The sequence below is a fragment of the Mustela erminea genome, chromosome 17, assembly GCF_009829155.1.
Source record: "Mustela erminea isolate mMusErm1 chromosome 17, mMusErm1.Pri, whole genome shotgun sequence".
Lineage (NCBI taxonomy): Eukaryota > Metazoa > Chordata > Mammalia > Carnivora > Mustelidae > Mustela > Mustela erminea.
Window position 1 is genome coordinate 3,779,652 of NC_045630.1, and position 22,959 is coordinate 3,802,610.

Genomic DNA, 22,959 nt, shown 5'->3' on the forward strand with positions numbered 1-22,959 from the left:
GATAGTTTCATTAAAATGTGCTAGGTAAAGTGATAAATTTCAGCACAGGGTGCTATGGAAACACAGCCCACGGACCCGAATCCCAGCCTGAGTGCGTGAGGGAGCCTGGCTTCTGAGCTGGGTTTAGAAGGATGAGCAGCTAGTCAAGCAGGAGGGGCTCGAGGGAGGGTGTTGGGGCCTGGGCTTGTTCCAGATCAAGAAGGAGGAACAGTAAAAGCTGAGCTGTGGCCCACAGGGTGTGGGCAGGAAACTAAAGCAATTAATTGTTCTACAGTATGAAGTGTGAGAGCGGAGGTGCATAGACAGTGATACTGGAGGGGCCAGATCTCAGAAGTCAGGGGCTGAACCAGCTGTGCTCTTGATACCTTTTTAGGTCTAAGCTCCATGACATTTTGATCCTAATTCCAAATAGCTTTAAAGTACCTAGAACTTCTGGGAAGTTTTTATGCAGTCATCCATCCTGCGTTGGATTGGTAAAATATTATTAATTTCCTCTCGTAAAGAGGCCTTGAATGCAGGTGGTTAAAGTGGCCAGAGAGAAAAGACAGCCATTGTTAGTCTGAGCACAGCTGGACCACTGTTGCATGTCAGGCGACACTCTTATTTATGCATTTGTCTCTGAATACATTCACTACATGCAGCAGAAGAATGGAGAATTGTGTATTTCAAGTGAATGGCCAGATTTATGTCCAGAAGGCATCCTTTATGCACAGCGCGCCTGTCTGTAGTAGAGTTAAAATCCACTACACGAAAACTCCCAGAAATCCCCAATGTTCTGTGTTGCCTTGAACTTTATATAAACAGATGTTTTGACCATCTGGGTTTAGGTTAGGAAAGACATGAGTATCCATTTATTAATAACGAAGTCAAGTTCTTCTCATTTTTTAATATTCAACAATATTGTTATTCAAAGGAATTACGTGTCATGACTGTGGCTCGTTTTGTATCTGCAGATGGAGTTCAACGAGAAGGAGTTGCGAAGAGAAATAAGCTACGCAATCAAAAACATTCATGGTATCAGGCAAGTGATTCACATTTTTCTTGTCTTGGTTCAGACTACTACAAGAAAATTAATGTTTATAAGTGGCTGGTGAAGTAGCCTTTCATCATCAGAGCAGGGTAGAGCATGGAGGTGGGAAGAAGAAATAGGAGACTCTCACTTGAGTTTAATGGTAATTTCCTGTATTGTCATACTCGCAAAAGAAACCTTTTCAATTAAAAAAAAGGAGAAACACTTCCTGCGCTCAGAGCACTGCTCTGTGCAGCTAGGAACTTGCCAGTGAGCAGGACCCTGTTCTCCAGAGCCTTGCGTTTTGACGGAGGCCTGACCTGCGCATGAGGAATCCTTCCTTACCCAGAGACACGGCAGAGAAATTTCGGCGGCAGTTGGGGAGGAAGATTGGGAAAGACGAATGCAGGTGGTGACCTTTGAGTTGAACCTTGCCTGCAGAGAGAACGAGAACCATTTCAACAGGCGACGGTGTGCTGTGTGTTTACACGCGCGTGTGTGTGTGCGAGACACGAGAGGCTGGGAATCGTTGAGGGGAGAGGATGAGAGAAAGGGCTTGAGGCGGAAGGATTAGTGTGAGCCAAGGCCCGTGGGTGGGGAGGCGCAGGAGGGGCTCGTGGAGCGCAGAGTCACGCACTTCACCGGACAGGAGAGCAGTGGGCGTGAGGCTGCCAGGGGAGCTTGTCCTTTGGGAGGAAATTTGTGTGAATTTTCCCTTGTATAAAATGGGGGCATTCTGATTGACTTTTTCTTTTTTTACTATGTTATGTTAGTCACCATACAGTACCTCATTAGTTTCTGATGTAGCATTCTGTGATTCATTGTGTAGAACACCCACTGCTCATTTACTTTCTTTAAAGCACTTATGGTAAGAAAAAAATGAACTTAAAACACACATTTCTTGAGTTCAGGAACAGAATTTAATGGAGCTTGTATTGAATGTCCTGAATTTAAGGCACTGACCTTAGGTTGCCTACTTCATAGGTGATCTTCCCTGGAGGAGGCGTCCCCTGTCTGTTGGCCACTGTACCTTGGCTTCTGCCACAGGTCAAGACAAGAGTATTTTGGGAGCAGAGCCTGAGAGGGCAAAGTTTGACGCTGAGTGTACACGTGAAAGGAGTTATGACATTTAAATCTCTCTCCTCTTAACATTCACACAGCCTGCTCTGCGTGTTGCAAATAGGATAGGTCAACACACATTCACAAAGTAAAGGGGAGAAAACCTTCTGTAACCAAATCCAGTCTTTTTCTGACTGTCAGTAGGATTTCTAAGTTCCCTATTTATTCTATTCTGTCTCCCCCGAATCTCGGATACATTCAGTATAGAAACTGTGTCTTGGGGCGCCTGGGTGGCTCAGTGGGTTAAGCCGCTGCCTTCGGCTCAGGTCATGATCTCAGGGTCCTGGGATCGAGTCCCGCATCGGGCTCTCTGCTCAGCGAGGAGCCTGCTTCCTCCTCTCTCTGCCTGCCTCTCTGTCTACTTGTGATCTCTCTCTGTCAAATAAATAAATAAAATCTTTAAAAAAAAAAAAAAAAGAAACTGTGTCTTGCTCTTGAGCTGGGCATGGCTGGTATTCAAACATGTCCGTCTGATGAGTGCTGTGAAACCAAATCACATTTTTTGGGTCAGGAAGCATTTTTTATGGACTTACTTTACTGTAAAAGTAAAATACAGTATTTTTACTTGGCTTTTAAAACTTACCAGATACATTTTTGCTGAATGTAATTGCAAAAGCTCAGTAATTCCGTTCTGAAGATTTCTGACTTACATGCATACCAAAAGAAGAGATGGGTTGTTATTTATTATTCTGGAATTAATTTGCCTGTAAGATGATAAGAAGGGCACAGTGTCCTGAGAATAAGACATACTTATGGCGTGAGTGCTTAGGCTCTTAAAGACACTTAATAGGAAACGTTTTGTTTCTGGTTGATTGTTAGATATTTGAGTAACAGAAGCCATCTTTGTCCCCTGCGGACCTAATCATCCTTTGCTCTGTAGGCACCTCGTGCCAGTGGGGAGCAAGGGAGGAAGACCATCCTTGTGGGGCGAGCAAAGATAAATGCAGGAATGACCTTTCTACCAGGGTAGTAATGGGACGGGCATGCTCAGACCACCGCAATGCAAAATAGGATGTTGGGGTTCAGAGAAGGAAGACCTTGTCCGTGGCGGGACCGGAGAAGGCGAGCTGGAGGAAGTGGCTGCTTTTGATCTGGGCTTTGAGGCACAGGTGGGACTTGGACGGGCTGAAAGTGTGGGGAGGGCGAAGTGAACCTCATGGACAGAGGCGCAGACAGAAAACGTTAGTGTGAGTGTGTTTGTGGAAGGGCCAGTGGTTGGGTTTGGCCGAGACATGGGGTGCCTGGAAGAGAGGAGTCAAATAACTGAAGTGGAAGGTCAGGGTCAGACAGGGAGATTTCTAGTGTTAGCCCCAACAGTGTGGATCCGTTCTGCGTCCAAGGTGGAGAGACTGCGTGTTCTAATACGGTACGATCACTACGGTGAGACAGAGGGGCGCGTGTAGGCTGCCGCCGAAGGACATGACGAGAAGGAACTAGAATAAAGCTGCTGGAAGGGAAGTATGAAAGAAATTTCCTACAGGAGGCCCCGCAGAGTTGAGCGGTGAAGGAGCGAAGTTGAAGGAGGAGGAGAAGAGGCGGGAGAAGGGCCTCGGGGTGGGAAGGATCAGGCACCAGGTCTGGGGCCTACGGGCCACGAGGGTCCGCGGGGTTCATGGTCCCTCTGACGGTAGCTGTTCTCCACTGGCCTTTTATTTAGATGTAATCATTTTTTCACTTTTTATCTCTTCTTTTTCACTTTTTTAAAAACCTTTCTCTCTCTCTCTCTCTCTCTTTCACCACCCCCCCACCCCTGCTTTCTTGAGCCCCTGCCCAGCATGACGAAAGCTTTGTTATGGCACCAGTTTGAATTAATTCTAGCCAGGTGAAAAGACACTTCCTATTTTGGTTATCGTTCATTATTTTTGTAAACTCACAATGTAGGCATCCTGGGTCCCAATCTAGTTCCACTCCGCTGTCTTCCTTTGCCTCTGGCACCCCAGGACCTCAGACCGGGAGCCACTGAGCTCACTATAATACAGCTCTCCTGGAAAGAAGAGATTGCGGAGTCAGGAACACGACTATTTCGGTGTTGACAAAATGAGGACTGTTTTCTGCTCTGTGAATGACAAGAGGGGGTAGCTTTTGGAATTCTTTAGATATAGAAATGGAAATTAAGGACATCATTTTTTAAAAAATTTATTTTTATTTTTATTTTTTTCAGTGTAACAGTATTCATTATTTTTGCACCACACCCAGTGCTCCATGCAATCCGTGCCCTCTCCAATACCCACCACCTGGTTCCCCCAACCTCCCACCCCCCACCCCTTCAAACCCCTCAGATTGTTTTTCAGAGTCCATAGTCTCTCATGGTTCACCTCCCCTTCCAATTTCCCCCAACTCCCTTCTCTCCGTCTCCCCTCGTCCTCCACGCTAGTTGTTATGCTCCACAAATCAGTGAAGCCACAGGACATCATTTTTATCGTGGCGTTGCTTTTACTGCTGGGAAACAGTGATATGAGGTGAATCACAGGTAAACATTAGTTACAGGTTATATCATTCCAGGCCCGAAAACCTTTTGGGAACTGTTTTTAGGTAAAGCTAATCATCTAGAGAATGAAATCTATTATGGAATAGTAGTAGGGAAAATATTGTCACTTGTACCTCTGTAATAACAAATGATACTGGTGGTGGAATAAATCACTGTGTAACTTTTAAACTTGGGTATTACATGCTTGCTTTAGGTGGCATGTCAATGAAAACCCTTTTCAAAAAAGCATTGGATATTACTTAATTTTAAAAAATCTAATGTCCTGCTTTCTTCCTTATATTTCAGGACAGGGTTGTTTACTCCAGACATGGCATTTGAAGCAATAGTCAAAAAGCAAATCGTAAAACTGAAAGGACCTTCCTTGAAGAGTGTAGATCTGGTCATACAAGAATTAATCAACACCGTCAAGAAGTGTACCAAAAAAGTAAGCTTGAGTTATTTAACTTTCCAACAATTAACTTTTTGGTTTACCCATCTTTCCTACCCTGCTGCGTGCCTCTTTCCCTGACCCCTCATTTGTTGTAAAAGGTAGTATGTTTGCCCAAGGGGAAGGATTGCGGAAAGTTACTGAGTAGGGATTGCTTTCATGGTAGATGGGCAGAGATGTTGTCTTTTGCCACCCAGTGCCAAACAGGGTTGCTTAAACCAGAAAGAGTATATTTTGGTCAGCTAATTTTTTCCCTTATTGTCTTAAACAGGTAAACATTAGAACAATTAGGTAAATGCCCTAAGCTAATTTTTCTTATGGTGTATGGATGGGGATAATCGTCAGGGGGAGGGAAACATCGATATTGTGTATATCGTAAAAACATTCATCTGAATTTCCAACGAATTCCATTTGAACGCGGACATTTTGGGAAGCAGCAGTGTAATGTGGTAATAAAGACCGCAGGCTCTGAGGTCCAGTCACCCAGATTCAAATCCTGGTTCTGCTACTTACATTCTGAGTGACCTTGAGTATCAGACTTTATCCCTTCTAGTCTTGTCAATTTCCTCGTGAAAAGAAGGTGATAATAACAATTCTACCTCCGTGAGGACGCAACAAGATGATGGGGCACTTAGCACACTGACTAACCACAGCAAGTGCTCAGGCAATGCTCACTGGTCTATAAATGGCCATTTTAGTAGTGTCCGATACGCTTTACTTGGTGATATTTGTTGAATCTATGACCTAGAGTAGTGGGGGAGAGACTTCCCCCGTGGGGGACTCATCACTGAGGAACGCGCAGGTATGGTGCTGGATTCCAGCCATTCTGTGGGGCATGAAAGGGGATACCCTGTGTTAGAAACTGTAAGAAGGGAGTCTGTGATGATGTTTAGGATAGGACAGGCTTAGCCCCATGGCCGCAGCACTGGTCCTTAATTTCTTGAAAGTAGAGATTGTTCTGGTTTTGTAGGCTTTGTTACCCTGACCTTTCTGTATGGTTACTACAAGTAAACTCCCTGAAGAGCCAGTGGGAAGGAAGAAAGACAGATAATGTAGATAAATACGAATTTAGTTTCCAGTTACCTGGCAAGAAAATTCAGAGGAAGGAAGGTGGAAGTAGTGAGGGAGGCGGGCCGGCTAAAGCCGGGGGGGCCAGTGCTGAAAGACGAGGAGAGAAGCAGGGGATAGCTCGGGGCCCGCAAGTGGCTCTGGAGCCTCAGACTTTTTCTCTAGACCCTTCTTCTTCTTCTACCTTGTTCCTTACTGTCCTAGTTTCTTTCCTCCAAAATGAGAAAAGCTGTAAGAGTTAAGGAACTGAGGAAAGGGAAGAGGATGCACGTGGAGAAGAAAAACCCGCAGGCTTTACAGCAGCTCTCCACTTGAAAACGCGGAGCCCCTTGATCATCTTCACAGTCGTATTTGTCCTTGCCTGTGGCTCAACATGCAGTCACTCTGGCCACCTGGATAGTTAAAGCTCTCCTCACTGGCCACGTGATCATCACCCTCAGCCCTTGGATGTTTTCAGCCAAAAGCTTCCCCTGACATTGTCCCCAGGCTCCTGTTCCCACCGGGAAAGCTGTCTTTCTCCAAAGGGCCCATTGTGTGGTGTCCTCAAGCCCGGTGAGCCAGTTGTATTTCTTTTTTTAATCATGTACTTGACATGAAGAGTAAGTGAACTGATCAGACACAGAAAAGACTTTGAGTTTTGTTTCCATAAACACAGCTTTGGAAAGACTTGGTAAACGTTAGCTGTAAAAGCTTTGCTGTTTGTAGACAGGACAACGCTGGAAGAAGGTGGGGAGAGAGAAAAATCTAGGCAGGCTCTGCATTCAGATTACTTCCCAAGTGTCTTCAGGTTCTCCCTCGCTGTAAAGAAAGCCAAACTGGAAATCATAGATGAAGGATGTGGTTTATGTAAGACAGAAGACGCATAACTCCAATCAGCAGACCCATGTGCAGAGAACAGTCCTTGGCCTCACATCAGAAGATTGGCACATGTGTGTACATTTATGTTTTAAGTTATATAGAGTGTTTATGGTATGTATGAATCATTTTTTTTTTTTTATCATTTCCCATTGTATCCAACTTGCAGGAAAACCAACAGTCAGTCCTGATGGCGCGGGAAGAGACAGCTTGTTCCTGGACGCTTTTTGGCTTCTATTCTTTTGTTCTCCATCCTTTGAACCTCCCCTTCCATTATGCTTTCTGAATCAATGGTAGTTGTCTTCTCAAAACACTGTATATTTTGTCTTAGATAAAACCTCTCTTTCTTCCTGAGATTATTGCTTACCCGGCCTCTCTCCTCACTGAACAGTACTTAACTGGCTCAAACCTGAAGAACTGAAGGGCCGCATCAGGCTTGACATCTGCCTCCTCCTTTTGTGGCTTCCAAACATGATGCCTGCAGTGTTCTGTAAAACTCGTCAGTAAAGGCCCTAATGGTACTAGCTCCGCTGCTCCCCTGGACTCGCTGTCACCATAACATCCTAGTCACTCCCTTGTCTTTGTCAGGATATTTAGAACCTCGCTCACATGTTTCCTCTTCATGATAAGTTCGCCTTCAGCGTGGATGATTTCAGTAGGGATCCATGTAGAGATTGCGCCCAGCATCCAACAGCTGTTGTTCTTTGAGATCTTTGACTCCGGTGTCTCTCTATTCATTCCACACTAGTGGGATGAATTTTCTTTTTCTTTTTTTATTTCCATGACCGTTATGGTCCTTCATCATTGACAAACGTTCTACCAGGAGATCCTTCAGAAATTTCAAACTGTAAATCTAAGGTTTTCAGAATGCTGACCACCCCTCCTAACTTCTTTAGGTTTTTAGTCAGTTGGAAAATCGGGAGAAAAGCTTAGAGGAGGACTAGAACTTAGTACCCACCTTGCTGCAGATAAATCTCGATTGGAAAATGTGCCCGCCACTTGCTGCTGAAGGAGGGGCCTCCTGTTACTTCCTCTTCCTACAGCAAACCTCAAAGCCCGCAGTGGTGGAGAGAGTCAGATGTGCACCCTTAAGGAGTTCAGAACATTCTGGCTCTCCCTGCATCTGCGGGAATGTAAAAGGTAAACCGGTAAGAGTCGGAGACCCACATGTGAGCAGTGACTCGGTGCGCCCTCCCTGCCCGCGCGAGAGCTGAGGACTGACGTGTGTCAGGTTCTCACCATCTTCCCAGGCACCATGACTCCCCCCTGCCCCCCGCCCCGTCCCTTTTTTCTGTGAGCTGGAGGAAGTAGTAGAAGTTTCTTTCACAGGACTTCCCCAAGAGGGCAGACGTGTTGATGAAAGTTCCTCCTTTACCAGTGAGGTGGGACGCATGCTGTGGAGGACGAAGTGAGGGGACATTCTTCCCTGGGCGAATGCTCTGCCACAAGCTCTTACCCTGCCGGTTCTCTCTCCCCGTAACCAATGTCACTCTTACTTTAAGTAATGATTTCACAGAGAAAGCAGCGGCCATAAATGGGAACATTAATTCCGCAGACTTCCTGGTCTTCCCAGTCCTGCCCCTCCTTCCCCGTCTCTGCTGAGGTGGTTTCGCCGTCGGGCCGGGCCCCTCTCCGTACTCTCACCCTCCTAAGGAGCTTATTCTTTGGATTCTTCTTTTTCTTAAATCATCACTTTCTCTGTCGCCTTAAAAAACAAACTACTAACTTAAAAGCAGTAACAACAATAGCAAAAACCTAGCTACTGCCTTATTCTTCTTTTCTTCACGTGAAACCTTCTTGGGGAAAAAGCAGGTTCCACGTGCTGACTTTATTTTCTTATCTCTAGGGAACCCGTAACTCTTCTGAAATGCGGCTTCCACGCCACTACTCTGTTGAGCAGTTGTGGTAGTGGTCGACCGGACAGCCGATGGCTCAGCGCAGCTCGGGCTCGTTCCCGACGCGGCACGCTGCTGCTTTCTGAAGCTGACACCCCTCAAGTGGCTTCTCTTCCATCTTCCTCATGATCTTTCTCGATCCCTCCTCTGTCTCCTTTAGGAGTTTGTCCACCTTTCTTGCCCCTGAACACCAGAATCGCACAGAGCTTTCTTCTGACTTTCTTCTCCGTTTACTGTCCTTTCTCCCTGCCGGATCACATCCGCCATAGCTCAGCCACCGCTTAAAATGTTGTTGATTCCCAAACCCGCAGCTCCGGCTCAAGCCTCTTCACAGAAATGGTCCACACCCCGCTCTGCCGCTGTTGCTCTCTTCCAACTGACGGCCCCGGACAGTTGCTTTTTTTTTAAAAAAAAAAACAAACAAACAAACTAGGTTACTCCGATGGCCTCCTCACTAGTTTTTCTACCTCCAGGCGAGCCACCATCAAATCCGCCCTCCCCACTGCTGTCAAAGTGGCCCTGCTAAAACGCAGACTTGTATTTCGTCTGTTCCCTCAGAATCATGCAGTGGCTCCTCGCATTTTGAGAGTAAGGTACAGCTCATTCACAGTTGCTCTTAGTTTCACATGTGATCCCTGAATTTACTTCTTGACCGACATCTGCCGTCAGCTCATGCTTGCTTCAGCCGTTCCGAGCGACTTCCGCCATCCTCATGGGATTTTCAAGTTTTTATCACTCACACACGAATGCCTCCTTTTCCTCTTGTCTTTACCTGCCATCCCCTCATTATTTTATGATCCAGCTCAATCGTCATCATTTTCCTGAGAAATCTACCTGCAGGGTCTCTGTGAGTCTTCTCCCGATCTCTCTCCTACTCCCATTCGGTGCTTTAGTTGGCACCCTCTGTTTACTTCTATCACAGCATTTATGACCCTACATTGTGTTTTATTTGTAATTTATTTGTTTAGGTGAATGTCTCCTCTTGTTGATTATAAGCTCCTTTAAAAAAAAAAAAAGCTGTGTCTTTTATCTTCTTATTCTTGGCTTCTAACATAATGACTAACCCTATAGCAGTCGCATTCTGTAAATACTTAACAATTTAGATATCCTAAAGTTACCCTAATGCTAAAGAAATCTGTACTTGGTTTTAAAAGAATATTTTGATCAGTTCTTTTAAAATAATAAAATCAGGGCAGCTTTTCTTTTCTTTAATTTTCCTTATTTTTCATTTTGATGTTTCTTGACTTTTGCCCTATTATCTTTACCTCCAAGTTCTTTTAGTTTAAAACTGGTCTAATTAAAATCTCTTGCAAAGCAAAATAATCTTAATTAAAGTTGATTGTACCAGGACTTTATTATTTGACCCTTTTTGCACATGAGCCATAGATAACGTGATTATGTAATTTATCATCCAATGCACGACTCTTTTGAGATTGAAAGGGGGAGCTTTTAATATGTTCACTGGGGTGGAGGGGGAAAGTAAGATGCCCCAGGCAATCTGAAAGGCATAGTTTCTCTAGCTGTATTGAGAATATATCTATCTATCTATCTATCTATATGCATGTATACTCTTAAGATAGTACTTTCATTTATAATATTTTTCGTGTTGAAAGTCTTATGTGTAAAATATTAATTTTCTTCCCTTAAGCCCCATAAACAAACATCAGTGAAAAACATGGGATTTATATTTGTTCAAGTAACAAAGCACAAAGCTAGACTTCTAACTTGGGGGAATGCAGTCTTCTCAGATATTTTCTCCTTGCTGTCTCTGGGGCACTGGAGGACAAGACAAGAACATGAGAGCTTTATGAGCTGTTTGGCATCCCTCCAGGGACATGTCAGTTTCAGAATTGTTCTGGTGGACATTGGTTCTGGTGGGCATTGGCTCTGGTGGGCATTGGCTCTGGTGGGCATTGGTTCTGGTGGGCATTGGTTCTGGTGGGCATTGGTTCTGGTGGGCATTGGCTCTGGTGGGCATTGGCTCTGGTGGCATTGGTTCTGGTGGGCATTGGCTCTGGTGGGCATTGGCTCTGGTGGCATTGGCTCTGGTGGGCATTGGCTCTGGTGGCATTGGCTCTGATGGGCATTGGCTCTGGTGGGCATTGGTTCTGGTGGCATTGGCTCTGGTGGGCATTGGCTCTGGTGGGCATTGGCTCTGGTGGGCATTGGTTCTGGTGGCATTGGCTGTGGTGGGCATTGGTTCTGGTGGGCATTGGCTGTGGTGGGCATTGGTTCTGGTGGGCATTGGCTCTGGTGGGCATTGGTTCTGGTGGGCATTGGCTCTGGTGGGCATTGGTTCTGATGGGCATTGGCTCTGGTGGGCATTGGTTCTGGTGGGCATTGGCTCTGGTGGGCATTGGCTCTGGCGGGCATTGGTTCTGGTGGCATTGGCTCTGGTGGGCATTGGCTGTCAGCTTCTCTCCTTTGCCCCCAGCTCTCCTGGGCGCCCTCTCAGGGTGCTGAGGTTCTCAGGAAGCACTGAGAGGAACATCTTGTTTTTTGACCACAGTTTAGCAACTGTGCCATTTATTGGCCTCTTGGGAAACCACATTCTTGGATGGCCATCATACCAATTAATTGATTTCTTTTTTAACCCGGCTCAGAAAAAGGAAAAAAATTAAAAAAAGCTTTGCAAGGAAATAGAAAAGATGCCTTAGTTGGCTGTTAGAAATACAAAGAGAATTTTTCATTAAAAAGTGCTGTTTGAAGAAATACTGAAATGTGTGGCCTGTTAAGTGCGTAAATATCTTGTTCCAAGTACACGTACTAATCAAGTGAATGGAAAGTCCTCAGTGCGGATTTCAAGGTCCTACGCGATCTTAATCCCTTCTCATCTCTAGGCTCCTCCCACTTGCCCCTTGGTCCATTCCAGCGACACTGGTCTCCTTGTTTCTTCAACAGGTCAAGGAGAGAAGATGGCAGGGCCTTTGTCCTCATTGTCAATGTTGGAAAAGCCCTGCCTCGAGATATTTGTGTGGATCCCCCTTTTGCGTCTTCTCAAGTCCTTCCCCAAATGCTCCTGAATCCGAGTCCTTCTCTGACTTTTCTGTCTACAGTTACTCAGCCTCCTTTCAGACGCACGCGCGCAGCTCTCCCCATCTGCTCGCCCAACTTCGTTTTTCTGTGTGGCACCTATGACCACATGGATTATACTCTGTATGTCTTCTGTTTTTCTCGATAAAAAATTTTCCCATTTACCTCTTTATTCTATTCTTGACCTTTATTCTAGAATTATTTCTCATCTTTGATCACCTTTGTAAATGTGGATCTTGTGTTTTTACTTTTTTTCATAATAAATGTGATTATTTCATAATAACAAATAAGTATTTTCTCATTTCCTGAATGAATCTAGCATCATGCTGTACATGAATAAAGGATTACTAGGATTTGTGGGTAGGTTTTAATTCACAGAAATGGAACAAAATTATTGTATGTTTTAATGAGCAGTAAAATCATTATTGCTACTCCGTTTGTAGTGAGTGGCCAACATTGCAAAGTTTATGGCTTTTGGATCAAAACAGAGCCCATACTTTTAGGTTAGCCAAACCAATCAACCCAAGTCATGTGCATAAAAATTTTTTTTTTCTGGTCTTTGGTCGATTTTTCTCCATTTATGTTTGATATGGAACTATGGACAGCTGGTTCCTAATAATCTGAGTCTTTGCTTGAGGCAGTGAACCCATTACTCTTGAAGGTGTGGAAATATTGCCTCACCTTGTGTTTGTCCCAAGAGAAACCTAATAGCGTGGCTCTCGTGATCTGATTAATCAATCGTTAGTAACTTTTATAAGTGTATAATTTTTGTTTTATTGGCTAGAAAGGCCATTCAAGTGTTATTTTTTCCCCCTTAGGGAAAAATGTGCTCCTTGCTTAAAAAGTAAATTTTTATATTGAGGTACCACCAAAATAATTAAATGCTACCCTAAATAACACTTAAAGTATTGGCTTTTATTAAAACATTTTGGTATTAAAAAACGTTTGATACTACTTTCTCTCAGACCATAATTAAACTTTTCTCTCAGAATTGTATATTTAAAGTTTTTCTTCCTAACGTCATATGTATTGCATTCTTTCTACATTGCATATTCCTTATTACTTAAGAGTAGCCAGTATAATTTTAACAATATGCTGTTTAGAAGTAATTTGTCCTTTGGTCGATGTCCAGCTCTGTCTGGAAGCGTCACTCTCAAGATTTCAGCATCGAATCTTCTGAGGCCTTTTCAGAGCAGGCTTAGCCATTTGTTTTTGTGTGTTTTCCCTTGATTTTTATAAAATATTTCTCTCTGGTGTGACAGTTTATCTGTATAGTCAATCTGCCACTCAAGACTTTTTTTAAAATTTTATTTATTTATTTGACACACAGAGATCACAAGTAGGCAGAGAGGCAGGCAGAGAGAGAGGAGGAAGCAGGCTCCCCTCTGAGCAGAGAGCCTGATGCGGGGCTCGATCCCAGGACCCTGGAATCATGACCTGAACCAAAGGCAGCTGCTTCAACTGACTGAACCACCCAGGTGTCCCACAAGACTGGTTTTTAATATCAGGTAGTGTGACAAAAACTGAGCATCAAGCTGGCTTATGGCAGTTGCCCAATGAATCTTTGTTAAATGAATGACGGTCATGAAATGAGTTTAGGAATATAAAATGAGTATAACCAATAGCAAAATCTTAATTCCTTGATTCTGTACAAATCAATTTCTAGAATATTTAAATAGTTAATAGGGGAATAAATGTCTAAAGATGGTGTCTTCTAGATCAGTATTATTTTGGCATACGTGATTACAATTTTGATGATTTTGACAAAGTAAGTATATTCTTAGAACTGCAGCCTCTCAATATGGTATTCAGAGCAAAAGAGATCGGAAATTATAACGGTTAACAATGGTTGAGGAAACCGATTGTACCTTAAATAAGAAACAATGAAGAGAGGCAAGAAATTGAGCTGAGCAATCAGAGTCAAGTATTTTTTAATACAAAGAAAAGGGTTACGCAAACTGAGCGGGAGCACCCCTGAAAGAACTCACGAAATGTGTTGGGAAGCCTGATCGGAGATCACTCAGAACGTGAGAGGGACATTTGCCTTCTTATATATGTTGTGAGAAGAATCGGGACTGGAGTGCTACATTTGAGAACCAGCAATTCAAGCCAACATTTTGCTTCTTACGCTTCTAGTCTTCCCAGGTCACCCAGCTAGACAGAAGCCATACCAACTGCGGTACTGCCTTCAGCAGTGCCTTGGCGCTGCTCTGCCTAGTGTCCCTTCGACATTTCTCTTCCTTTGCCTCCATGAGGCGGGTTCTCTCAGTGTCTTCTCTTTCCCTTTTGCTCCACTTAGAAGTTAGACTCACTTTCCAGTTGTCTCAGTTCTGGGTACAAAGTTATGGCCCTGGTGGGCTCTTCTCCTGGTGAAATTAATCCCATGGGTACTAAGCTTGGAAAGGTCAGGAAACACACACACACACACACACACACACACACACACACACGATGGAACTTCCCGTCACAGCCAGTAGATGGGGTGATTCAACTTCTTGGGATATTCTTGCCATTTTGGCCTTTGTCTGACTTAATGATGGCGGCCTACCACCTGGGGTCCTTCAACTACCCAATACTTTTTTTTGTGAATAAAATTAGTGGTGCCACTCTTTGGTGTTTTAAAAATAACCTTCTGCTATCATGCATTTGCTGAATGCTGTAGAAGGCACGCCTGTTCTCCTCAGAAGACCACCGTCACTGTGCAGCCGTTTTTCTGCAGGCGTGCGATTCTCTGTTTGTGTGACTGTTGTCAAAAAGCAAAGAGGTGCTGTTAGCTTAGGAGCCCTTGAGCGCAGAGGGGAAACAGGGGCCCTGGTGGCCTAGGCCAGGCTAGTGGTTAGGGTCAGATACACCGCCCAGGTTTGCACGGGTCAGGGAGAATGACTGGTGTGGATTGGCTCTCTCTTCTATACTTACAGCTTTTCACAGGCCCCACAAAAAATAACTTAGAATATTCTCAAAATATAAAAGGGCTCCGGGGTGGTAGAACTTTTCTTGGAGAATGCTTCCAAAACTTGGAAGTGGAAGCTCCATTTATGTCCTGCAGTCATTCATGAGATAAGCTTCCAAATGAGCGTACACCTCGGGACTCAGCTTGGGGTCCCAGTAACAGGGTGATGGTTTGGTGATCTCATGAAGAGACACTGGGCTGGGATTTTGAGACAACCAAGGCAACCAGGTTTCTATGCTTTTATTATGATGTTATACAAGCACTCCAGGGTCACCGTAGAAAAATTTGGAGAACATAGGGATGTATACAGAAAAAAATGCAACTTATTCATAATCCCATCAGTCAAAGAGGTTATGCCTATTAATATTTCGTAGCATTTACATACCTCTTCTTCTGTGTACAGACAGTAGATAGTAGCTTCAGGAGGTTTAATATTCATTTGTGGTTTGTGATTACTATGGTTCGATGAAGATTTACGGTTTGTTGTCTAGCTAAGACTCTGTGTGTGTGTCAGTTGGTGCAATCAGTGACCTTGGTTGACCATGGAGCAGCCATGGCTCAGGGAGGCCTGGTTCTAATTGTTTAAAGTTAGGAGAATATTGGTTGCTACAGCATTACTCAAGAATTTTGAGATTTGTTAGGTTTTAGGCTACATCCTTGAAGGATATCAAGCTGTATGATAGCCCGTGACTATGCGTAGGTGTGTGTATGTTCATGTGTAATCACGTTATACAATTAGGAGCCTAATTTTGTTCACTTAGTCTCATATTATATTATATTATTTTATTTTATATTATTAGTTATATTTATGTTATACATATATAATATAAATATACACATTATTTTATTATTTTATAATATATATCATATTATATTATAAACCTTTACCATGTTATTAGATAATATTTAGGAATTGGATAGAATAAAAAAAATTAGGTATTGAATACTATTTGGAGTGACTAATTATATCCCATAAGTGGGTCTACCTTAGCTTATTTAATGTCATTAGAGTTAGAGACTCAAGTGGTTTGAAGAGTTTTGTTCATTCGTTTGTCCTATTGCTGCTATTCCAAGTAATACTGCGATGAAAGTCCGTATTATTTTATCTCAGAATGATGTGAAGTAATCAGCTGAAAAGACGTATAAACGGATGGCTTTGAGACTTTTTGATACATATTGCCAAGTTGCTTTCCAGAAAGATCATTCTAATTGTCACTTCTTCAGCAGGTTTAAACTGTGCTAGTTTTGGTATACCTTCATTTGTAGTAAGGATTATAAAAATAACTACAGCGGTTTGACAACAATAGTTATTCTCTTTGCATTACTTTGATCATTTGTGCAGTTTAATATTTTTCTTCTGCTTACGGATCATTAAGTGCTCGCTTCGGCAGCACATATACTTACTGATCATTAAATTCCTTTTTTAATTAATCCTATTCTTTGCCTGTTTTTATATTCATGTTATTCTTATTAATTTGCAAGTGCTTTTAAAAAATTTTTTGGCAAGTACTTTAAATAAGGATTGGAATTAACCTTTCGCTGGTCCCGCGTCATGAATTCGTGCCCTTCTCCCCATCCTGTTGTTGCCGTCCCGGACCGAGGGACCGTCATTTCCCGTCTGCAGGGCTTCAGCAGCCACAATGCATAGCAGGTCTGCAAGGACCCCGAGCTGACCCGTTTATCTTTCTAGCTTCGCAGTCGGATCATCCTCCTTGCTCTCTGCTCCAGCAGAGAGCTGTTCCTTTATTCCGCTCACCAGTCATTGTCTCTGTCGCACAGTGTCCTCACACGTCCCTGCTCGGAGAGCTCCGTTTTCCCCGCAGCTGTCCCTGCACGTTACCTGACTGAGTCCTTCTCCGCAGGCGTCCTTAAGCATTCTCACACGATCCCATTCTTCTTCCTTACATTGAGAACACCTGCGATTAGCTCATTCCCTACTGTAAAATAAATTTTTGATAATTACCTGCATAATTTAGGTGGGATGAATGATGGAAATGAGTTACTTGTGTACACACAAACACATCTGTTAGGAAAGAATTTAAAAAATGGCTCTGTGGTTCATGGAATGAATCCTTCTCAGAGAGTGGTGGGCCAGACAAGGGGCTCTGGAGTCTGAGGACTTGGTTGGAATCCTGGACCCACCCATTCTGAGCTGTTTACTCTTGGGCAAGTTACTTAACTTCTCTGGGCTTTACTGTTTTCCTTTGTAAACTGGGGTTAATAATAGAATCGATCTTTTATGATTGTTGTGAATTTTGAAGGAGAGAATTCGTGAGGTGTTTAGCACAGCCTAGAACATGGTAAGTGCTCCACAAATGTGAGTGATTATTCTCCTTTTCTTTCTTTCTTTTTTTTTTTAATTTTATTTATTCCTTTGACAGAGACAGATCAGAAGTAGGCAGAGAGGCAGGCAGAGAGAGAGGAGGAAGCAGGCTCCCTGCCGAGCAGAGAGCCCGATGCGGGACTCGATCCCAGGACCCTGAGATCATGACCTGAGCTGAAGGCAGAGGCTTAACCCGCTGAGCCACCCAGGCGCCCCTTATTCTCCTTTTCATCCTCATTTCCATCTTCCTCATCTGTGAACTTTATCAAGTGCCAACTCTGTAGAGCATAGAAGTGGATGGTATTGGGGTTTCTGGGTTGTTGTTGTTTTTCAGGGAGTCTCCCCACTGGTTGTAATTCCTATTCCTATCAGATAATGTAGTTATGTGGATTATGGTTTGTGGACTCCTCCTGTCACTCTGCCATTTTTCTTTAGGATTTTTTACTTTTGCTTCCAGATTTGCAATATGTACCTTCTGTAAGAGAAAATAATTTATCTTTGCTTCTTTTTCTGAAGCATAGCTTTTTGAGTATTAACACTCAGATCTGTGTCTCTTAACAGCTGGCCAACTTCCCCAGACTCTGTGAGGAAACAGAAAGGATCGTTGCCAACCACATTCGCGAACGAGAAGGGAAGACAAAGGACCAGGTGAGGGGAGGTTTCCTTGGCGGGCAAGGTCCTTGTGGGGAGTGGAAGGTCTCTCTTCAGGACTGTCTGATGGTCTCCAACAGTTGGCCTGTCTCTGAATGGAAAAAAGGCACTGGAAGCACAACCGCATATGTTTATTTGTACTTATTTATGAATTTTATCCGTGTGTTGCTATGCTAACATCTTGTGTATGTTAAAAATATAAACAAGTGTAAAAACTTGAGAAGCATGGCATTTTGAAAGCAGTAGTAGGAGTTCTGTTATTTGTTTTTCCCTCAGTGCGCCGTGGATCATCGTGTGTACCCCTAGCATGTACGCACCCCACTTTGAAAATCAAGAACCCAGACACACACACACATTTTTTCTTGAAGCAGGGGTTCTTAACATTTCATGTGCCCACAGATGGGTATCGGGATATTCATAAATTCCAAAAATGTGATGCACAATGTCTGGAGTTTGTGACTTCTTTTCTTAGGTGCTTATCCATGGAACCTACGATTGGAAAACAAAATGTTTAAGAACACCTCTTTTAAACATTTCTGTTTAGTAAAAGCATATGGCTTGTAAGGCGTGACCTTAAAATTATCTTCTAATCCTATTTAGCTCTGTAAATTCAAAAGATTATTTTATTGGAAGATAACACATTAAAAAAGAAAAGCTAAGAACTGTGTAAAAATAATAAAAGCTTCTTAAATTTAGGTAGATTTTGTTCTTGGTTATTTAGAAAACATTATAATGGGAAGCACGGAGGTTTTCAAGTGCTCTTGGATTCCAGGACACAGCTGTGACAGCGCGGAGAGGACACTGGACCCAGGCCATGTGTGCTCCACAAAATAACAGCATGTTCCTGTGAAAATCACTCCTCAGGACTGTTGTTTTCTCATGTACAACATTGGGATGTTGGTCTGTATGATCTCAGAAGTCTCCCTAAGTTAGAACTCCAAGATTTTTGTGCTTCTTAGGTGAGTTGGAAAGGCGGAGAGGAATAGCCAGGGGAAAAAAGGAGGAAGGCAAAATAGAAGAGCGAGACAAAGTGCAGGGAGAGAGACGCAGGCAACCTGCCTCAGAGGGTGCCTGCAGGTGTGCGGAGGGCTTGTGGGCAGGGAGAGGTGGCAGGGGAAAGTGAAGAGACAGAAGGACGGAGGCCCAGTAGGTTGGGATATTGATTCAGTTACAGCTCGCTCTCTGCTTGAGCTATGGGATTCATTGCTGCTACCTTTTACCCTTGTGCTTTGAAACTTAACCATGATTTATAGTTTTCACTTGTTTTCCAGCTTCTGCATCCTTGGATAGATACAGTAGCCAAAAGAGGAAAAAATAGGCATTGTGACTTAGTGGAAATAAACAAACTAATATTAACTCACGAGCCAATGAAATGAAGCTGAGGCCCAGACATAAAATCCCGCCACCCAGAGATCCCCCACATATCTAACATCATGGCTGCTGTCGGACCAAGGAAGCTTAAGTTCTAGTATCAGCCATACTCCTGACTTAAAGTCAATAAGATAGCTGTTTTAATTTAGCATCTTTGTAAAATTCAAGGGATAATATATCCTACTTAACTCTTAGGAATCCTATGTAAAAACAATATTGAAGAAAACGTAGTACAATTATTATCTTCATTATACGCAGCTGTTAACCTCTTCATGTTTCATGTTTTAGAGTTTTTGTTTTCCTAAAATGATACTCTCAGACAGTGTCGTTGTTGGGATTGTGGGCTTCTGGTTCAGCCTGCCCGAGCTCGAATGCAGGCCACCTCGGTACTTTCTGTGTAAATAACAAGGTACTCGCCATCTCATGCTTCGGTTTCCCCAACTTAACGTGAAGTAAATAATGTCGGTTAACTCAGAAGCTTTTGTGACGATGACGTGAAGTCACCCACGTACAGCTCTTAGTTCTTATTTAATTTTAGTGGTTTTTGTTGTTTTTCCTGAAGAGCTGTGACACATAGGGTCTGTGAGAAAGAATTGCCTTTTCTGATTTCAAGAGAAATTGTCTTCCATCTGCAACTCTGAGGTAGTGATGAATCCACTCTCCAGGTGGCCCATAAGGGATGGGGCAGGTGTCTGTCTCCGAAGGGGCCATCTCTGATGGGCTGGTCTGACAGTTAATCAGTTAAGGACTTGAAGAAGCTGGTGCTTGACCCCTGTGATATGGACCTGTGCAGCGTAGCAAGACCATACGTGTTCTTAGTAATGGGAATATGTCCGTGTGTATAGATCTCACGTACGAGTTCCAAACTCTGTGCTGCTTTGGGTCATGTGATGCTTCTGACTAGCTGGTCAGAGGGTGACCCATTTCCGCCAGCCTCTGTACCAGAAATGCTTTGAGGTGTTCTTGTAGTTAGTTCTCAGTTTAAAAAAAATTTTAAGAACACTATTAGAGGCCTCTGCTCTGGAGGCTTTGCATGGGGTGAAAGTCTTAACAATTTATATATATTATATATATATTAATAATTTATATATATATTATATAAATACATATATATGTATATATATATATGGGGAAACCATAAATCTGTGAATTTTTTTCTTAAACAGTTTTTTCAAACATCTACGTGTGCCTGCTGGTCTTCTAGTGTGTGTCCCTGCCTGTGAAGATAGCTGACTTTGTGGCGATTCTGCTAGCAGGGGTAGCTTTGCTTTTCTTTAACTCCGTATTCAGTAACTGTGGCTAAAAAGGCAGTGAGAAACTCTGAGAAAGTGAAAAAGTGGGAAGAAATGGACTGTTTTCCTTTTCATCCCCCACATGCGACCTGGCTCTCTTCCTAGGATGAACACAGACTCCCAGTTTCCAGGAATATGAATGAGAGCAGCCATAGTTTTTTTTTTTTTTCTACTTTTTTCCTATCCTGCAGTCCAAGTTAATGTGCATGAACAGCCAAGATATTCATGACAACCTTAGGCAGTGTTGAGAGTTATGTAGATATTTGGCTCTTTATGGTGGCGACGATTTATCTGTGCTTAAGCATTATGGTTTATTGATATAAACCCTTGGCCAAACAGATTTGGGAGTATGACAGTTAATAGAATCTGGCTTCATTGTAGGGAGAATGGAGGCAATACCACCGATAATCTAATAACAACAACTCCTCCTAACTCTGTAGCTTCCTTCATTAAGAGAAGAAATGAAACTGTATCTGAGGATAGGAAACCTTTCACGCAAGGACGGTATTAGTGACCATACCTTGACTTTGTGATTGGTAGTGGGGATGGATTTGGGAAGATCCATTTCTTCTCTCTGGCAGGTCCCCTTGGGACTCAGAGATGACCGCCTGAGACTGGCCATGAAAGCAAAGCCTTCGAGCTCAGAGTACTGGGTAGTGAGAGACAATAAGTGGCCAGGTACTAACTATATGGTAATAAACTGCTCCTTTTAAAGCAAAGTCTTCTTCAGGGGTGGTAGAAATTATAAATTCAGAGCTGTAAATACTTACTGGGCACCAGCTGTGTGTACCGTGCTAGATTACGGGTCTACAGTGGTGAACGAGACAAGGTAATTCCTGCTTCCATGGAGCTCCTTGCACTCTTGTAGGGAAGCAAAACATCAAACAAAATATATACAAATAATCAGTTACATTTGTGGTATATATAGTAAGTAAAAAGTGTAAGGTGCGGTGTACATATAAAATATAATAGGATCGATAGTCTACGGGACAGTAATAGCTTGATCCAGTCTGGTTTGGGGGGTGCAGGTTGAGGATCTGAGAAGGCTTTCCTGGGGAAATACTCTCTGGGAAGCATTATTGCGCCCCTGTCCGTGAGCTGTTATTAGGAGGGCACTGGTGCTCTCTAATATCATCTTCAGTGAGGGGGGCCGTGTGACTGTGCCTGCTGTGTTTCTCAGATGTTTGTTCAACAGTCAAAGTGCAGGGCTCTGGAACTTTGTGGGCAAGGATTCTTTTTTTTAAGATTTTATTGATTTATTTGAGAGAGAGAGAGTGAGTGAGCATGAGTGGGGGTTGGGGAGGGGCAGAGGGAGAGGGAGAAGCAGACTTCCCTGCTGAGCAGGGAGACCCACATGGCAACACAGAGCTCCATCCCAGGACCCCAGGATCATGACATGAGGCAAAGGCAGCTGCTTGACCGACTGAGCCTCTCAGGTGCCCCTGTGGGCAGGGAATCCTAAGTATTTTTTCCTATTAACAAGTCTCAACATTCTAGAAAAACCGGGGACTCAGTGGGAGAACAAAAGGAAACAGGAAGGGGAACTCAGTTTGGGATATCTCTTGACTACAGCTCTCCTACGCTTTTTGGTTGGTTGCTGCATCCTCTCTGGTTCTAAGCCCTCTTGGCTCCTATTGAAGAATATTTTCTCCAGAGGGACTTTCCAAATCTCTGAGTTGTGATTCAAACATTTTCATGTTTCATGTTTACTGGAACATGCATTCAGTTCATTCCTTGACAGCTTGATTGAATGTGCGTGATGTTCTAGGCTCTGGGGATTGATCAGCGGATACGGCAGGTGGGGTCTGTATACGGAATATGTAGAAACTTATGTGTCAGCGTGTGGTAGTGCTACAAAGAAAAGTAAGGCAGGGTGACGGGATCTGAAGAGAGTGCTAGTTTGGACAGAAGGAGCAGGGCAGGTCCCTCTGAGGAGGTTGATCCTTCAGCAGAGACTTGAATGGAGTTTTGCTTTGATAATGAAGCCTGGTGATCTCAAGGACGTTTTCTATATATTTGAATATTGCCTTTTTGAGCTGGTTGATGAAATGTTTCTTCTGCTTGCCTAAAAGGAGCTTAAAGAGGTAGAAAAGAAGAGGAAAAACAAGAGATAATATTGTTATTTCATGGCTATTAGACAGTGTCTACAGGAGCAGCCCCTCACTGGTACACATGTGTCCTTTTAAACATTATGCCTACATTTTAGAAGATCAGAATAATTCTATGTTCTGTGTGAAATAGGCAAACCGTATCGTACATGCCTGTAAACTCTAATTCTGTTGTCTTCATGTGGGACTCAGGATTCTGATGTAGATTTTTAACTTCTGTACTTAGAGTAAAAATTATGAGAGTCTAATGAAAAAATTTAATGCAGCTTTTCATTTTAACTGAAGCATCTTTTTAGGAAATCAGATGAAGATAAGTCATTTGCAGGCAATTACTCACTTTCATATCAAGAATGTTTACGAGGGGTTTTCA

At 43.2% G+C, this 22,959-nt stretch overlaps 1 protein-coding gene across 7 annotated transcripts in view; it reads left to right on the top strand.

Annotated features, from left to right (window-relative positions):
- The window catches only part of DNM3 (dynamin 3), a 535,131-nt gene that overhangs the window by 203,370 nt on the left and 308,802 nt on the right, over positions 1-22,959 (top strand). For all 7 annotated transcript variants that reach the window (XM_032317383.1, XM_032317386.1, XM_032317388.1 and 4 more), the window contains exons 9-11: positions 954-1,021; positions 4,902-5,040; positions 17,729-17,815. In XM_032317383.1, the coding sequence (XP_032173274.1) occupies positions 954-1,021; positions 4,902-5,040; positions 17,729-17,815 (294 nt within the window). The remainder of the gene's footprint in view (positions 1-953; positions 1,022-4,901; positions 5,041-17,728; positions 17,816-22,959) is intronic.